At 39.6% G+C, this 20,207-nt stretch overlaps 1 protein-coding gene across 1 annotated transcript in view; it reads right to left on the minus strand.

Annotated features, from left to right (window-relative positions):
• grin2aa (glutamate receptor, ionotropic, N-methyl D-aspartate 2A, a) overlaps positions 1–14,974 on the minus strand; it is a 115,891-nt gene extending 100,917 nt beyond the window's left edge. The window contains exons 1-2 of the mRNA XM_087810147.1: positions 14,635–14,974; positions 5,092–5,577 (exon numbers count right to left, since the gene is read on the minus strand). Of these exons, the coding sequence (XP_087666273.1) occupies positions 5,092–5,574 (483 nt within the window). The 5' untranslated portion in view covers positions 5,575–5,577; positions 14,635–14,974. The remainder of the gene's footprint in view (positions 1–5,091; positions 5,578–14,634) is intronic.
• Positions 14,975–20,207: the final 5,233 nt, after the last annotated feature.

Consider the following 20,207-nt stretch of genomic DNA (forward strand, 5'->3'; position numbering starts at 1 on the left):
GAAGTCTCCACCTCCAGGACTTGTTGTATATACAAAGCAGGTCTGATTACAGAAGGCTGGAGGAGGAGTGAAGCCATTATTACATCACAATTCTTATGGACTCCACTCTTGTAACCTCTTGTTTGCTGAGATTTCAAACAGGGGAGAACTTTATAATGTAATAAGTTCAAAACATCATCATGATGAGGGACTTCCTACATCTTGGAGAGGAAGACTTACAATTGTGTGTCCTCTATTCCTGCTGTCTCTTGCCATAAAAGAAAATTTCCAAAAGAACCCTTCAATAAACCCTTAGCAGAGCATCATGGGAAACTCTGACCTCATAAGTGTGAGACACACACAATCCTACCAGCACATGCCAGTGTCCGTCAATACGCATGGGCAGAAAACGCCGGTCATTACACTGGGATTCATCGACGAGCTGTTCCATTATGAATCGATGCATTACATAAATACACTTGCTGTCCACCGGCTCGCGTACATGTGTGCTTGTTTAACTAGTTAAATGGGAACATCGAGTTACGAAGGTTGGAAGAGGGTTTCCCCTTTTCACCCGCCTAAACATGACCAGCGGCATCAATGAATCATGACACAGTGGACGCGGTGAGGTCATCGCCAAACGCTGACGGAACAGAACCATCGCTTATTTTTTAAAGATGTGGGCCCATCGTATCACAAGAGTTTAGAGCCGGAGCAGATTCGGAGGTACCTCTGCCTAGAGGGTCGATTCTAATTAAAGCCGGATGCAGCTTTTGATTTGGCATCACACCTAACACGCAACTGCTGGAGGTCAGGGGTCACGGCTCACAGCTATCTCGCCCTTGATTGAACCATGATAAAACAAAAAAAAGCAGATCACATGACTGAACTGAGAAAATGGTATGACAGGTTTTGTTCATTCAAACGCGTTTAAGTCGTCTGCAGCATCTTCGTGCCTCTGTTTAGTTTGCATGAGGTGAAATAAACATGAGCGCTGTCTGTCTTAAAGAAAACGCGTTTGTTATTTCTTGAAAGACCTGGAAGCTTCAAGCAGAATTGAAGATAATGAAGAATATATTTAATTCAAGCAACGTATGGGCCGGCACAGATGAAGTCATTAGCAACAGGGAATAAGTGATGAGAAGACCGGATCAGTGGGAGGTCAGTCGAGATACTGGAGACTCAAGAGGACGCGCAAACATTTAATCTCATGAATGCAAAATAACACAGCAAATGTTGACAATATCGTGAAGTCAAATGCACACGAGGCCTAATCGTGGAAGCGCCTCTTCACAGGAGGATTAGAGGAAATCTGTGTGGAAGAAGAAGCCGTCAAGGCTCCGCTACTTACGCCTCGGATGGCGACTGTATAAACATCTACTTACACAGTGCTGTGTAAAGTTTAAGTCGGGTGGAAGACTATGAAAGGTTGTGAGGATCTGCTGCTAATCCTAACAACAGACGTAGAAAGACTGATGCAGCGTTAACTATTTAGTGGAACAAACTATGAAACATGGTATGATAAGTTCCCTCCAGGTACACATCCGTGGAAACTAGTATTTGATATTTCATTGACTATCATTACTAGAACAGCAGAAACCCTTTCGGACTGTTTAATTGGTGTGTTTTTCGCGTTCTGCAAGTTGAAATATATTTTATATAGGCAGTTATTCAACATATCCTTCAACATAAAGTTCTTGACAGGAACAAATAAAAAAAACAAGTGTATTTCTTTTTGCAAGTTTGTTGTATCTCTCCTAAGGCTTGTTTGAACCATTTCTGTTTGAGTGCACAGAAGTCCGATTTCTTACCTGAAAGTGGCAACTTTATCATTGAAAAAAGTAAAAAGACCTGATGAACTGACTCAAAAAAATATCACTGTGTAATTCAATAATCACAGTCTTTTCAGGAGTTGCACCAGGAATTTTGCTTAACTATTGGTAAAGGTGAATCTGGTCTGTGTTAAGGTGGTTTTGCTGCAAAATTATGTCACATGAGACCTCGATCTTTGCTTTCAGATGTTGTCTGAATTCTCCCTGAGCTACTCCTGTTGTCATCGTCAATAAACAGCTGCACATTCTTGGTGTTTTATAATGAGAGTGATTCAGGTTACAAACGCAGTGATGCACATCACACATTTCCGAGTGTCACTGTGGTCTCGACATGTTTGAATGGCTGTGGGAGTTGATGTGTCACCTGCCATGATAGCAGTGCCAACACACAACACATGAGTCATGAGTTTTTGTGCAACACCAATGACATTTTAACAAGTAGAAGGTTCACGTGTGACAAAGTGGGGTCGCGAGAGAGTGACTCAGCGTGAGCTGAGAGGAGAACAAGGGTGACTGGAGAAATAGAAGTCTAAACAAGCATATTTTGATTGGGGATTATTTCAGTGGATTATTCTTTTCTTGACTCCAAAAGCTGTTTTGGTGACACAAGGGATTTGCAAGCTCAGCGTGTGTTTCTGTGTGTGTCAGGTGCCAGTCAGAAGATTCTGTAATTCCCCCTCCACTCAGGCGCGCTCTGGTCAAACTCTGGGATTATCCCTCACCCCTGCACTCCACCATCATCTATTCTCTCATGAGCCTCTCCGCCTCCTTCCTTCCTCCTTCATCTCCTCACCTGCTTCTCTCGCCAAACATTAAAATCATCCATGTGCAGCAGAATCAATACAAGACTTGAGACGTTTTACAGACGACAATCACATCAGATAATTGCCACGAGGCTGAGGAGCGTCGATATTGTCCGCGCTGAATTCACTTTCAAAGTTGGTCGGAAAAATGGCTTTGAAACGCAAGGAAGGTTTGTAAATGATACATATAAATATCGACTTACTGATTCATTTTAATGAAAAAATCCCAACCTCAACATCTTAAAACGGTTCAAAATAATTTAGCGAAAGGAAAAACACGAAAAAAGATATTAAAACAATTGTATAACAATTATAATACATGTGTATATTTATGATGTCTTCTGTTTTAGTATTTTTTAATGCATTTTTTTACTGAGTCTTGAAGTCAATCTGCAGGAGGCACGGGACACCCTGGAAAGCCAGTACTTCTTAGTGCTGTATGTTTAGAGATAGACAACCACACACATCTATGTACAGTATAGAGGAATCATTTGACCTGTTGGGCTTGGGGAGGAAATCAGAGTGCGAAGAAGATGTTCACTAAAATCTGCAAAGAAGATAAACTTCTAAACAATGTCCCAGGAATGTGTCTGATCAGCCTGTTATTGGCTGAGTGTTGCCAGCAAGAGTTTCCCGAGCGAACCCTCAGCACCTGCTGGTGCTGTAAAGCCTTTCATGCATCTTTAACTTGAGCCTGGATAACACAGTGCCTGCTGTGTTGGCTTTGATCTTTCGGAGAAATAACACTGATAATCCCATTGTGAATCTGATGAGTCCCCCGGAGCCAAGCGCTGCCTCGTGTGGCAATGAATCCACGTTATCGCACACTCTCACTCCCATTCACACTTCGGAATCACTGTCAGATAAAGGGCACTTCCTTTGTAAACCTGATGGCCGATCATGATTCAGAGAGGAAATACTCCACAATAGTGATGACAGCTCACTCCTGCCCGTCCTCACGCCTCCCCCCTCTCCTCACCCCTCTAAACAGCAGCAGTGAAGGTGACAGAAATAATAATAATCGTCCTCAAATTATTGAATATACAGTAAAGGCCAAATGTTTGGACACACCCTATTATTCAATCTGTTTTGTTTAATTTCATAAGTATTTTTGATTTTAGATTATCACTACAGGCATCAAAAATATGAATTAATACATGTGGAATTATTTACTTAACAAATACATTTGAAATAAGTGAAAACATGTCTTATATTCTATTTTATTCAAAGTACCAACTGTTTTCTAATTACTGCTTTTACCCTTTTCTTAATGAATTCATGAAACGAATGATTGTTTAATGGAGTAGTTGTGTCCAAACTTTTGGTCCATACTGTATATTCTAGGTCTCTTTATTTTCTATTTCTAACTTATTATATTATTTTTTTAAATTCAAAACCCATTTTGGATTCACTTTTAGTTTTAGATTAAAAGGGTTTATTCAAAAATGTACAAGATACAGAGAATGTTGGGGCACAGAGGACTCAACGCTGTTTTAAGATTACAAACTCACAATGGTTATTTCTAAACATTTAGTTATTATTGTTATTTCTGATTAAGCATTCCGGCGGCGGTGCATTTAGCAGTGTCATTATTACCTTGATGTACGGTAAATATGTGAAATAAACATAAAACTTATTTTCTGGTGAACAACAGAATGTCTTCATTCTAAAGAAGATATGACATTCCACCAAGAACCAGATAATAAGACACCCCGTATAGCATAAGAGTTATCATGGTTCTACATCACTTTATTCAAAAACTTCACCTTCAAAAAACGTATTCAGGTTTGGGAACATAAAAGACCGGGTCAGGCTGGTTTGCAGGTTTTTACTCATCACCGGCTTGAGAACCAGAAAATGCTCGGGGCCAGTTAACTAGACCTGCTTTGAACACAAGTGTCCAGCTGGTCGGGGGGGCTGGTGAATATGGCCTATTTAGGCTCGCAAAATACTTGGCAAAAGCAGTGGCTTTGTCTTCGAAATCATCAAGACACCTTTTCCAGTGTAGATGGATATATTTGTATATTAGTCAAATGTTAATATCAATGAAACCAATCAAGCATGGGAAGCACATACAGTTTCTTTCTGTCTGTGATTCAAAAGGCTTGAGATAATCTAAGTTTTGTTAAACTGGCTGTTTTGACATACTTTTAACAAAACGTGATTTCCCAACCAACAGCCAGTTTTTGTTTAGAAGTGTGCGTCTTTAACTGTTAATCTATAGCTATTTTTTACATATGTAGATATTGGTGATGGTCTGATGAAGCTTCATGAAACAGTGTCATTATCACAGAGCCCACTAGATGGCAGTCTCTGAACTATTTCTCTTTGTTTTGAACAACTGTTCTAATAAAACATCACATCCTTTTTAAAGCTATGGCGCCACCTACTGACCTCTAAACAACATGACACTGCTTCATGAAGCTTCATCAGCCCATCACTAGTAGACATGCTCGGGGGAAATAAAGTCCACATACCTTGTCGGCCATGATCATCGACGAGCCACCGTGGATCCCCAGGATGGGTATTAGCGTCTGCGAGGAAATAAAATCCAAAATCTGGGCGATGGCCTCCTGGTCCGTGCCATCCCCAAACACCACACCATGGATCTTGGTTCCGGACATCAGGTCGCACATGTGAGTGATGATGCTCTTGGGGTCGGTCTCGTTCACCAGCAGCGAGACTATGTTGACGTCGATGGGTTCATCTTTGCTCCACAGTGCCCGGATGTCTCGGTCCGAGATGTACCGCGTGCGTCCGAGGATCACGGCAATGTTCAGGACCGGGACTTTTTCCGACCCCCCGCCGGCCCGCTGCTTCTGGGCCGACGCCGGCTTGGCGATGAGGGTCACCACCGTCAGGAGAGCCACGGAGAGCAGCACCCCGTTGTCGAAGCGACTGCAGCTCCTTCTCCTCTTACTTCTCTTGTCGATGAGGGACATTCTGCAAAACCACTTCATCCCCTGTAAGAAGACAGAGTGAAGCAAGAGAAGAGAAACAATGTGAGACCGGAGAAGAGAGAGAGACACGAGGACAAATTATTTCACAGCTTTAGAAAGCCCACACATTCTGCTTATTCCACTTTTATTCAATTTCCTCTTCGTCGCATTTTAAGTACATCAAACTTGAGGGAGGGAGATGGCCTTGAGAGGGAGATGCGGTGAGGGAGGAAAATGGAAGATGACTAACAAGTGCACACTTTTGGTCACGACTGCAGAGACTGAGTGATACAGAGGGAAAAGAAAAACAGCAGATCTTTTATAAACAGAGGTTTCTAATTAGTGCCTCAGTTCCACATAATTTCACACCTAATGAAAGTGAAGATGATCTAATGGAGAACTCAGAACTGTTCCTGCTGCAAGTGTAAACAAGACACAGCACACTGAAAGGTTTGCATGAATGTTTCATCAAAGAAGAAGCTGCTACCAAATTACACTCTTTTACTTTACAAATATCCTTAAGAAATGGTCGACGCTTTCAAGAAGAGGCTCTTTGGATTTTTTTTCAATGTTAAAATACATGTGAGAAAATAAGATACACAGAAAAACCTTCACTGAAAACTTTCAGTCATGGAAACCCAGTCGGTGAGAGCACTCAAAAACAATATCTGTTTTTTTTCAGCAAAAACACTTAAGGTAATAGCAGGAAGAGCGAACCACAGGTTTACGCTTCTACACCGTTGGTAACGACTTCAAGTTATCATTAAGAATGAAAACAGGTTTAGATTTTCCAAATTACAGATGAGACGCTCGATTATTAAGTCTTGTACTTCACATTTAAATATCACAATCACTTAAACACTGACTTCAATAATACAAGCATTTGTGTGACCATAAGTGGCACAAATGTGTGAGTGATGGGTTGACCTGGATGAGCAGTAAAGAAAATAATAATTGAGAATTCATCCGTAAACACACACATTCCCCTCATTCTTCTCACGTCATATTTATCCTCCTCTCGAGTTAATAGCATGTTGTTACGAGTCCGGCCTCGGCTTGAATTGTGTCTCTCTTGATTCATTTGTGAGAAAAAAAGCGTCCGTGTTGTTCTCTCTGATCTGTCCAGGATGTGGGAGGTGAGAAGATCACAGAATATAATCTTATTTAATGGTGTAAAGGCTCATTCCTGTGAAGCATCTGAAGCCTCCGGACACATAGTTATTAAAATGCTAATGCTAACGCCTTCTATTATTTCTCGTTTCTGTCATTTCAACATCCCTCTGATGTCTACAAAGAGATTCTGTGTGACTTTGTTTGGGGGCAGATATGTCCAGATTTGGATCTGCACTCCAAGTGTATGTGTGTGTGTGAGGATGCATGTGTGTATGTGTGTGTCATGTATAAAACATAGTTCTGGATGGTGACTAGCAGGAGAAAATGAGAGATGCATGAAACATATGGCCACATGTGTGTCAATCTCCACTGGAATGATTTATGGATGTGGTCGACACATCCGCAGGTCTCTGTGTCCCCCTTAAAGCCCATTGGTGGGTGATTAATGCGACGATTTTGGCCATTTATCAAACTTTAGTCCAGACGTTTGTGGGACACAGGGTCAACTTGTCAACAAAAGTGTAACATATGTTGTTGGTAAAGAACCACGAGCGAGCCAAAACATACATATTAACGAAAGATAATAAGGAACTATATGGAAAAAGAAATGGAAGACAAGCGAGACATTTTTAAGTATTTAACCCTTGGATCTATATCTCTTATATCTGGGTCAAGGGGACCCGGTGGTCCGAATACATGTTTTTGTTGTATCGTGGTCGAGGTGAACGGCTTCCAACACTGTATATGTAATTCCGGAAGCCAGAGAGGTCGTCCACCTTGACCCAAAGACAACACAAGAGTTAAAAACTGTCTGTCCTAAACTTTAAATCTTACTTTAGAAAGATATAGAATGGTCTACAAAGTAAACCATGTGGGAAAACCAATTGCAGCACAAACTGGTGAAAGAACATCAGCTCTCTGTGGCGAGATTGTATGTTGATGAATAAAATATATATTTTAATGCATGTTGCATTATGTAAACGAAGTCTGAAAACATATTCAATATGAAGTCTTTATAGCATTTTGGGAAGATCTGCCTTGAGATGTTTGGTCTTTGAAGCACTAAGTAACATTTGAAGATAGTTTGTTAATTAAAAGTATTGTTTTAATTTTGGCAGAACTAAGTAGAACTCTGTGAACATGCAGTGAGTGTCATGTGACCATCAAACTCCTTCCAACATTGAGTCAGAGTACTGAGAGACTCAATCATGAAGAGAAAACCAGAAACCGACAGAAAACTAGTCTGTTTTGTAAATCAATACACATGCAGTGAGGGTGCAACAGACGTTCCACGACATTGTAATTACCCTGTTCTGACACTGGGGGAAGCCAAAAACAATGTTTTCAATCTCATGCTTATTTTATACACAAATGAAGGATTTGAGGTGTATATAAGATACAGTTAGATAAGATAAACCTGTATATGATCGAAATTCAATTTGATTGTCATGGAAAATTAACATTTTTTTTTTAATAAAATATTTTCAATTTTATAGCAGTTCCTCAAAAGTAGATCAAAGGTCGTAAATAGAACTGGTGCTTGAAGGTAAAAGTGTTCCAATGAATATGAAATATGTCGACTAGACATTTGCTTATAACTTTATAAATTATAAAAAAACACGATCACGGAGGAAGCCAGAACAAAAAGTCGATTTAACTGATTCAACTGAGTTCATTCGGACAAGTGTTCTAGTCGCTCACTAGGTCGCCGCGTTTCATTCACATTTCTTATTAACATACAGTTGCACAATACTTGGATGTTGTTGCCAAAAATTCCTGAATATTCAGTGCAGACAAAAAGGGACATGCAAATTAGGTAGACAAGATTACCATTTTCATCATCGTCTCTGGCATCGCTGCCAAGGCCTGTCTGAGCAGAGAATCAAAAATAAACTGCTTTATTTCCAGAGACGAAGAGACTTTTAGATCATTTTCTGCCAAACATGATTAGTCACATTTTGTGATGAAATTGAGAGAATTGCCATCCGAGCGATGCACGTGAGTTCTACGCTGTGAAGAAACACTCGTCACCCCTGAGCGTAAATTCAGAAGCAGACCTGGGGATGATTCACCCAAATCTCCTTCTATCCAGTGCTCAGAGAGCGCCGACGTCTAATGGATTCTTAGTGTCCCTGTCAAGATGCTGTCATCTTACTACATCTAGAGAGCTATGAAAGTTGCCCTCTTTGTCAAATTGATTCCCTTCGGTTAATTGAATATAAGAACATAAGCTAAAGGTTGATTCTGCAGGACAGAAAATCCAACTCCTGAACATGAAAGTCCAGGATGAAAAACACAAAATATATGATAGCGAAGGATCTATTCTCAGTATGCTATGTTGCTCAACGTGCATGAATCGTGCATTTGACCGCCATTAAATAAAGCTGAGATTCTGTTAGCAAAGCTGACCCTAGTCTAGTGAAAACTCCACTTCACTTGTGTGTGTTTGACTGGTTTTGGTGTCATTATATCAATCAATGAATCACAACTTAGTAGATATGTGAGAAAAAACTAAAAAAGTGTTTAACATAAAGGCATTTTCAAGTGCTTTCAATGTGATCTGGATGAAGAAAGTCTTTGACAGATTCTCATATTATTGTCTTTTTTGAAACTGTTTAAGCAGTAAAGATCAGCCTCTGTGATCTCTGAGAGCTTCACATGAATGTGGATCAGCTGGAGCGTTCATAAACAAGTTTGTTTTTGATAGAGTTGTCATGGCAGAAGCTAGAAAGAAGATCACAGACCATCAGTCCGGTATGTGACGAAATACATCACTAAAGTAACTTTTATTTAGGCAAACTACTTTACTTTTTCAACATAGTCCTACGTTCTGAAACACATGTATCGGGCGTCTCATCTCCCATCGTCACTTTCACCAAACATCCTAACTAGGTTTCACACGCATCAATAATTGAGCTGCATTATCTTTACACGACGACCAATAGCATTTAATTTACCACTGCGGTCTTTTTCCCTGCATTACTTGAAATGTAGATGACTTATTTATTCGGTATGAGCGCGAATAGTCAAGGATGTATGTTTTACTATGCAATAACCTGGAGGACACATGTGTGGCTGTGTACACACATACTTTCTGGGTTGAAGCACAGTCACCTTAATATTGTATGACTCGTTCAATCCCATCTGGATACTGCACTCCAGCGCTGTGTCCATGAGGCTCTCAGTGTGTTCGTACGAGAAAGTGATCAGGAATTCAATCACGTGTTGTGACTGGAAAATAGCACCGGTTTCCCTTTATATCCATGATGCTGCATTCAAATGCCACATAATCAGAAATAACTACAAATATATGTAATCTTGTATTCTAAGTTAGGGATGAATAAAAACTCCCTTTTATATTAGTATTACTATTTAATGAACCAGTAAGGACATATTAAGACAAACTTAGATTGCAACACCTAAACTATAGAAGTGAAGAGACTGATTATAGGAATTCTACGCAGAAGTCCTTAAATAAATTATGTCCAATTAAGTCATAAATATTTTGAGGGTCTAATAAAGTAAAGTGAAGTGTTCATTTTACTTCAAGTTTCTTCAAATGCAGATGTTATCACAAAAACAATATTTGTTTAATAGCAATCAATTAGAGAGACAAGAATGACAAACTGTCCTGGGCACCATTACAATCACCCTCCTACTTGCTGTCATTTGAAGCCTTGTTTGAAGGTTTAGTTCTTTGATTATGAGTGTTCTTGTGTCTTGTATAGTCTAGTTAGACTGATTCCAAGCAGCTTTTGATGACCCAGGCCGTTTCTTGAATGATAGAATTCTAAATGTTTTATGATTTCTTTATTAGTTTATTTTTATTTTTATTCCTAATCCAAATTTTGATCTGATGTATTCGTGTGCTGTGGTTCAAGATTAAATAAATTATAAAATACTTTTAAAGAGGTCTATGTGTCAATATAGTCATTAAAATACTACTAGCAATTGAGCAGCAACTAAATCTCTATATCTAAAAAAAATCCCAAACTTTCTATTCTTACATTACTCTAATAAGATTCCGAAAATTGGAAAATAATGTGTTGATTTGAGTGTCTGGAATGGAATAAATGGAAACTGAGATTCATTGAGAGAATCTGATTAAGATTTTAGTTTTTCTGGAAATAAAATCTTGTTTACCATAACCACACCTGATATGCTGTGATTGGTCACAGTGCGACGTCAATCACCAACCTCATTTTATTAACAGCCCATTAGTATGTCACAATGGGCTTCACTCTCAGGACCTGTTTTTTTCCGACGGGGAAGAACTTTATTTTAAATTATAAATTCAAAACATGGTCATGATGAGGGACATACTGCATCTTGGAGAGGAACACTTATTGAAAAATGTGAGTGAGTCAAAAAAGTTTAATTTTCCCATTAGTTGCTTTACATGAGTTAACCCTTTAAATAAGACAACATTTAACATAATTCAGATATACATAATTTAAAATGTCAGTTACTGAAAAGGTTTGTGTTGGAAAATGACCCAGTTTCTCCAGATTGTGTGCAAAATCCAGTGCAGATTTCTTCCTGCATGGAGTATTAATATAAAAAGTTGAAAGTTAAAAAGTAATTTTTTTAAGAACATTTTTGTGTACCTCTGCATTCTCTCAAGAGCACTGACAACATGGGCTCAGAAGGTTGAATGAAGAAAAGAAGGTCCATTTGAGAAAAGGCCTTAAAAGTTATATGCATTTTTCTTTCCCAATCTTCACTATTAAGAGTTTACACAGCGGTCATGACAACAAGAACCACAAAGTGTCATCAGGGACTTCCTCCAGACTGTGCTCTTTCTGTTGACTTGACTTCAAAGACTCGATAGTGAAGAGCTCTCCATCTGGCCCTGTCCAGAACCTACCCAGAACAACCCCCCCCCCTGGACATACCTCATGTGGAGATAGATCTTTTTAAAGAGGGTAATAAGCGACGCTCAAGGAAACCACAAACACACGTAAGCCAAGGGTCTTTAAGCTAAACCTTAGCATGGACTGAGAGTTGACCCAAACTAACTGAGTGAATCTTGATAACATCCGTCTTTGGCTTCTGAAGCACTTTTCACTCGTACATTATTGATGGTCAAGAAGGTACAAGACTAAGTCACTGGGCTACCTAAACACATGCCTTTACGACAGACATCGCTGCCTCTTTCACCTCTTCATTCCCTCGTGTCTGTCAGTCTCTCTCGCCCACTGCCTCGGTGGCCCGTGCCATCTGCTGCATGTGCCCTGACGTGTGCATGAGCACCCATGAGAAGCCCAGTGGAAGTAATCGTCTGTTAGCACTCAAGCTTCAACATGTTGTCTGCCCACTGCACATATCTCAAGCCGTGTGCTTGAAGAGAATGCGCGACCAGCGAGGTAGTGGGATCACTAGTGTTCTTATATAACGGATGGTGAATGTTGCCCTCTTTGTTTCTTGGCCATGTTTCCCTCCTTCCACGAACCCCACACACACCTACCGCTCATGTGCTAAATTCAAACTCGGCAGTGTCTCATCAGTTGTGCAACTTTATTTCTAAACACATCTTACATCACCGTAGGCCTCGCGTTTGCTTCTCACAAGATTGACCCAGCGTGTACAGGACCTCTCTGGTAGAGCCAATTTTAAGCCATTATATAAACAAATAAGACAGTCAAAAATAAATGTTCCTGCTTCTGACAAGCTCTTTTTATTGTAACCCAGGTGACTATCAATAGCTAACCAGTTAACCATTCTAACCCATTGGGGTGTTTGAACATATCGATAAAGCTAGATTACTTTATATCAGGGCTGAGAGAAGTTGGTAAGATTGGAAGCTTAGAACTTTCGTATCTTTATGTACGTCATGAATTTAATGTTCAGCCACCGCAGGCCACAAAAAATTTGACACCTGAGCCCAGAGTTTGACACCTTTGGCCTGATGTTTCAGTCAAATGTCTTTTAGGTCAGGGAACTGCTCTGGTCAACACAGAAGGGCAGAGGTGGAGAGATTTTCAGGGAGTTCAGTGCAGTGTGACAATTTCCATCCGTAAAGCCTTTTTGTAGCGTCTGAATTTGGAAAGAAAACGGTTGAATAAATGGTCTGTGTGATAGACTGTGATTCATCATCACACCTACAGACAATTTTGAATCTCTAATTGAACTGCATGTAGACATATATGAGAGATTAATGGGAAACAAGAAGCAATAATGTAGGACTACAAAGTCCTTAGAAGAGAAACTGTGTTGTATTTCAGTCTTACCGTACTTTATTCTTATAAACTGTTGAATAAACTGCTTTATACAATTAATATTGTAATTGAATGAGTATTTTCTAACCTATTTAAGTTTCTGTACAGTTAGTTAATGCTGAAACTATGACATGCTCACTCATCTCTGAGTCAATTCAAAAGGGCTATTTCAAAAGGAATTTTAACTGGTAGGAATTTATCCAACAATTTCCATGTGTCTGATCTGTGAGCTGATTGTTGCCGAGATTAGACTGTGGCACAAAAAAAGTTTCCAAGTCATCATTTTTATCATTATGATCAATGTGTTAGGCCAGGACCACTATTTCTCTTCTCTTATACAGTGTAAATGTATCTTAAAAATTAAATCAAAAAGCACTAGATTTCAAAGAAATGTAATGAAAAATATGATACAAGTTGGTTGATGATGATGGATGTGTACCAGCCTGAGGCGAGCTTTGATTTCCAAGTCATGCATCTTCATTTTATTTTTTTATTTTTTTTGTAAGGCAACATAGTTCCTAATTCGTGGAACTTGTTTTAATCTCTTTGGTGTTGCTTCATTTGAGGAGTTACGAGACATCTTCTTCTCTATATGTAATGTCATTGTAGTTTTAAGCCAAGAACAGATATGCTCTCGCAGATAACTATGCCAATGAAGTGCTGACGTAAACCAAGAAATACAGAAGTCAAAAAGCCAATTAAATCTGATTTTAAGATGGAAGCATACACAGGATGATCATTTTTTTTAATTGTTTTGTGCTTTCCAATCATCCAGCTGCTCACTCTCCCCACTTTCCCCTCCATGAAGAAACGCTGGAGTGATGTTGTAATCTGCATGGGGGGTTGTAGTAGGTTAATACATTATTTCTTTTTGCTGTCAAAAAAATATGGATTGCCCTCCACGGGCTGCCGCCTTTGCAATAGACGGCCATGAGAGAGAGAGAGAGAGAGAGAGAGAGCTAGTGTGTAATGAGAGAACTGCGCTTCAACAACGTGACTGATTCCCGAGAACAGTCGAGAGGCAGAGGAAATGTAAATTCATTTGGATCTCCCCCCTTTTTCAACGTGGAGCACAATGCAACTGCTCCCCCTGCTGGTGGAACGCGTCGCTGTCGCTAAGTCTACTACACAAGAGTGAAGTGTTGGGGGGGTGGGGGGGTCACTTTGAAACACCTTTGAGGAAGTGACAGACCAATATTTTGACCTGGTTTCTTTGTTGACTCAACACTATGCGCGTCTAAATATAGCGCAGGCGGGTCCGCTGGAGACGAGAGGAAGTTGTGCCAGAAGAGTGATCAAAAGACGCAGTGTGGTGTCCAGCCTCTTCTCCAAAACCCGCTTCTCCATCGATGCACTTGCGCAGAAAAAAACGATGAGTAAGTGACTCGTGTGAGGGACGAGAAGAAAAGTGTCTCGATGTGACGTTCATACGAGGTTTTTTTTGTTGTTTTTTTGGGGTGTAGTGTGTTGATGTGCGCTTTGAAGCGCCCTGCGCTCCTCTCACTGCGCCAGCGGTATGAATTATGAATTATCAATGTAAGACTCCTGGCGTGTGGAAATAAAAGAACTGCAAGTATTTAATCTTATTGCCACATTGCTGCAGTTTAAAAGCCCATTGTTTCACTCATCACTTTTCATTTTTTGGGGGGGGGATGGCAGGGAGAGAGAAAAAAAAAACACCGCAGAGCGCATGAAGGCGACGAGCGGGGATGGTGCTGGTGAGGAATGGAAGAAGATGACATGTACTTACAGCATCTTCCTTCCACGGAGATCCAAAACAGTGGTGCGAGATGACATTGCAACAGTCTCCTGTCTCCCGTGTAGAAGCATGGAGGGTGCCCACACTCGAACCCCTGGACCTCGGGCGATGGATAATTCCCACAGTGTCCACAGTAACGGCTCAGAATCCCCCCTCTTCTACTACTTGAATCACAGTAATCCAGTCTTGATCGCGCCCACGGATTCTCCACTGCTGCCTCTGCCGGACCCACACATCCTGGGGGCGCAGACCCGCCGCGGTGCTTCAGTGCTCCCGGTACCCCGTTATTCCTGTCCCGGGTGGATGGAGGAGAAGGCAGGAGGCGCACATTCATTGACTTCTACAGCAGAACCGCGTGGGACCCGCGTCTCTCTCTCTCTCTCTCTCTCTCTCTCTCTCTCTCTTTCACTCTCTCTCTCTCTCTCTTCCTCCCTTTCTCTCTCTCACGCGCGCGTGTGTGAGAGAGTTCTGCAGAGGCTGGAGCAGCTGGATGGATGGACGGACCGCCGGTGCGACGCTCGTCTGCGCTAAAAAAAAACAAGTCCTGTCTGTGAAATTGGAGCCTGAAAAAAATGTCCTTTCGCGCGAATAAAAGGTTTTCTCGAGTTACCGTTTTTGGGATCTTACTTTTTCGTATAAAAACATTAAGACAAAAAAAATGTGTAGTGTCTGTGTGTAGCGTGGAGCATCCCACCTGTGCGTGGAGGGAAAATTGTACAACCCCAAATTGTGGAACAGAAATGGAATCGTCCGTGTGTGTAGCAGCAATCTCAATTTGAATTCATTATAATTTATTTTTTTATTCAATCTGAAAACAGGGAATGTAACCCAGCACCCACTCGCTTAAGGGAAACCAAATTTATATTCTTAGATTTCCTATTTGAAATCGAAAACGGTTAAATCAGATTAAATTTCGATTACACTTGCAAATACGCAAAAATCATGAAGTAATATTATCTATTCATTTTACTCCTTTCATTCAGATGTTTGGATTTTTCCAAAACATATTTCCCCACAATTACACGTCACAGAGCATGACTAGTTACGTCACCAGTTCAAACTATGTAACGTGTTGACAGTAGATCCTGAACACCATGCTATGAACATTTCTGGTCACTTCTGTTGTCTGTCCAGATTGGAGAAGTGCGTCATTAAAGAAGGGAAATATTTATTTTTGTCTTCTTCAAACTGTTAATAAGGTTCAAAGCTTGATGTGCTCCCAACTACACCAGGATCTACCTAACCTAAAATGAGAAATAACAAGTGACTGTACTTTGACTTTGTCATGCACTATATCAACCTGATCCAAGTGTTACTTAATATCATTATTACATTTTCCATAATGTCTATACTTTACTGTCTTGTTGGCTGCATAAAAATACGTGGTGTGCCAAAGTTGGGGCTGGTAGAAAAAAAAACGCTGAGTTAACTCATATACACCCCCGCTCTCGATGAACTCAAGAGAAATCTCAAAATTGGTCGTGAAATATTTTCGTCACAGCACACAGGTCGTAACAATAAACAAGTGCGTGCACCTGGACGGCGCACGGCGGCGATAAAAATGTCACAGAATGCCATTGTGTCATTATAAATGCCGTAAGGCTCTGTCAGGTCACCCGCAGCTCATTACAGCATATGGCAAACACATTATGGTATGTCAGGGCTGATACCATTACATGAAATCACTGTGAGGAGTCTGAGGTGACAATTACTTTATTTTTAACAGTCTGTGGACGACAACGATTTTATTGGATGAAACTGATTACACTGAGAGGCGACAACTTTCAGTGTGACACGTAGAGAAATCGGCCGCAACCTCGTTCAGTATTGATTTGACACATAACTGACCAGAATTTGACCTGATTGCCATATTCGGTTATTTGTCACAGAGCTGGAATCGCCCACTGCGCCCTCTTTAATGGGTCATCAGAATTTATGAGCAAACATGCACTTCTACGTGATCATGGTGAAAAAAGACAAAGTACCTCCTTCACTTAAGCCTTTTTTTTTACATGTAGTAACTTTTCTTAAACATTACACTTCCAGTTAAAAACAATCTTTGTTTAAGATACATCGTTCATGTACGTACAAATTGCAGTTTCTCCCATAGTCAAACAAATTACAAACAGAAGTAAAAAAAGGTATTTTCATCTAATATTATATATTTATATTTATTGTGATTGAAAAGGACCAGAGAACCAGTCTTATTTCTGCCCCTTTTCTATTGTACTGAACCCAATATTATAATTCAGATTTAATTCTTGGTATTTTTTTCATTATTAAGGTAACATATGTCTATATTTATCTATGTCACAAGAAAATATATTTATACTTGTCATAGATACATTTATTACAGTCAACACGGCGTAACTATTTCCTATCTCCTCCTTCTATTTTGTCAGAACACTTCGTGTTCTGTTCTTTTCTTCCCCTTTGTCTGTTGGCAGTTAATGGGGGCGAATCTAGATGGTTTATGACAGGACACACGGCTGCTGGAAATGTGTCTATGAGGATCTCTTCATGTATGCTGGACTTCCCAAAGACCAGAATCAGCACGTTCACAGATCTCCCTCGTATGATTGTTGATTTTAATTTGATTATTGACTATTCTCCTTTTTTCCCTTCCTTTAGTGGTGAGTGGGTCTTGCTACCAATCCACTCTGAATGACTATCTCTAGTATTTTGTCTTATTGAACATTTCAGTTATGTTAGAAGAGACAAAACTAAATAGATCTTGCCAGAGAGACATCGGGGAGTGATCCCCCCCATTGCTGGAACAAACCCCTTTCAACCAGTTCTTACCCTGCAAGAGTGGTAATGTTCCGTTTCCAAAGAGTTAGCCTTGAGCAGCCGGATCTACAAGGTCCCTAGAAATTAATCGAAAATTCACTGCCGTGTGCAAAAACTCAAGGCTGGGTTTGCCAAACAATTTATTTTTTTTCACTACCGCAAACGCTCAGTAATAGAATTGAATTAAAATCATGTGTTGATCGACAGTCAAAAACATCGGTGTATTTGTGTTAATCGGTCTGTTGTGTAGCAAGCAGAAATCATAAAAATATCAAGAAGATTGTATAATGATCATTGACGATGACTTTATAAAGTTCTCCTTCTTCTGAAATCAAGGCGAACAAGAGGTTATGAGAGCGGAGCCCAGTATGATTTAACAATGGGCTCCGCTCTTCCTCGAGTCCCTTGGAGGTGGAGACATTCAGGATAGATGACATGCGGTGACAAACCTTGATGCTTGACCAATGACAGCAGAGTATGGTATAGTAAACAAGATTTAATCTCCAGAAAAGTGGGCGGGGCTTAATCTCATTTTCTAATGTAAATATTTCAATTAAAAGTTTTTTAAAAACAGACACATACTGATGAGTACAATAGAGGTCCAAGATCTATTAAAGAGACACTTAAATCAACACATTAGTTGCCCTTTGACTATAGCAAAAGTAATTCGAGAATTGATTGTTGATATGTGACAATATGTCAATCAAGCACGTCAAACACACACAGTTGATGCTTGTGTGCGTTATCTGTTGGTCCGGTGTCGTGACAATATCACACTGTTTCACGCTCCATGGTGACTGGCTGCTCTGACCCGAACACTCACCAGAACAGTGCTTCCTGTGTCACTCAAGGTGAGAAGAAACAGGATTGGACAAAAAAAAGAGTGGAAAAAAACCTTTAGTCTTCTGTCACCGAAAGATGAAGCCTGTCAACCTCGGGTCAACCAAAGCATTGTCTTTCGGTGTAACTGTGGATATCCAGCACTACATAGGGCTGTGGACAATATTGGATTTTCTTTTTCTATAATGCAATTTATTAAGGTCTTTTTCTCAATTTTGTTTTTACATTCTGTATTTCCTGTCATAATTAATACTTACAACAAACTAAATAATATTATAAATATGACTTTTTTTTTCTTTGCAGGGCTGGTGCTACATGATGTTGAGACACTGATAGCATTTGTCATATCCTGCTGCTCTTTGTCAGCTTCTGTCAAGCATGACGTCATTAAGCAACAGGTCAAAGCGTAAGTAGATCCACATGACTATGGGATGGGCTGAAAGTCAAATTAAATTAAATCACAACGTTTGCGATTTGTAAATCTTTCTTTTTCTTTAATTGCAATTCAATGGGAAACATGCTTTATACAACCCTTACAGTGTTTTCATTTAATGAAAGTTGCTCAACAATCTCCTCAGTCCGGGTTAGTACCGAGTCAGCATTTCCCTACCCTTCAGGAATAACAAGTTAGCTCATCACATTTAACCCTTTGCCTTCCTTCCCTCATTAACACAGTTTCTCATCATCTTCGGAACATGTTACTGCTCTAATGACTCACTTTAAGTCAGCTGGGAAATCTAAACAGCACTTACTAAGTGCACCTTCCAATACTGACTTTGACCAGATGGGTTGACTCACAGTGTTTCCTTTTGGACAGACAGACTCCATGAACACGACTAGAGAAGCAAATAAAACAGATTTAATTTAGAGTTTTACGCATGTTTAACTCTAGCTGGCACCATTAAATGATCTGGCTTCAGACAGAAGAGAAAAGAGGTCGATAAAATAAACACATAATGTAAAATAAAAAAGCTAAAAGCCTTGCTAAGACAAACTCAAGACAAGAGGGAGGTTGTGTTGCAATATTCTAATTTAGTGTTTTTTGGAGAAAAAAAAAAACATCCCAGAGAAGGTTCGGATTATCTGCAGTGAAACACTTTCTCCACCAAATGTCACCAGTGAGTCCTGTTGAACCTTGATGCCCTGGTCTAGCCTCATGGAATAGTGTGATAGCTCCTAGATGGCCCTCTTCGCACAATGTTTGGCAGTGAGACAATTCTTGAATAAGCTAAGAGCGCCACCTACTGATCCCTGAACATGACACTGCTTCATGAAGCATCATTCACTATTAAGAAGGTTTTAAACCAAAATAACTCCAACTAACTTGAATTGAGAAGCTAGCATGCCAGCATTCTAGCAGTACTCGATCCATAAAGACTGCACAAGCAGGTGTTACGGTTCACCATATTTATAGAAATAAGTACATATTAGTTTATATGAAATAAAGTACATATTCGTTTATATGACATAAAGTACATATTAGTCTATGTGACAAAAAGTACAAATTAGTTTATATGACAAAAAGTAGATATTAGTATATATGACAAAAAGTAGATATTAGTTCATATGACAAAAAGTACATATTAGTTTATGTGACAAAAAGTACAACTTAGTTCATATGACAAAAAGAACATATTAGTTTGTATGACAAAAAGTACATATTAGTTTATATGACATAAAGTACATATTAGTTTATATGACATAAAGTACATATTAGTCTATGTGACAAAAAGTACATATTAGTTTATATGACAAAAAGTAGATATTAGTATATATGACAAAAAGTAGATATTAGTTCATATGACAAAAAGTACATATTAGTTTATGTGTCAAAAAGTACAACTTAGTTCATATGACAAAAAGAACATATTAGTTTGTATGACAAAAAGTACATATTAGTTTATATGACATAAAGTACATATTAGTTTATATGT

The sequence above is a fragment of the Callionymus lyra genome, chromosome 15 (assembly GCF_982586985.1).
Source record: "Callionymus lyra chromosome 15, fCalLyr1.hap1.1, whole genome shotgun sequence".
In the NCBI taxonomy this organism is placed as follows: Eukaryota; Metazoa; Chordata; class Actinopteri; order Syngnathiformes; family Callionymidae; genus Callionymus; species Callionymus lyra.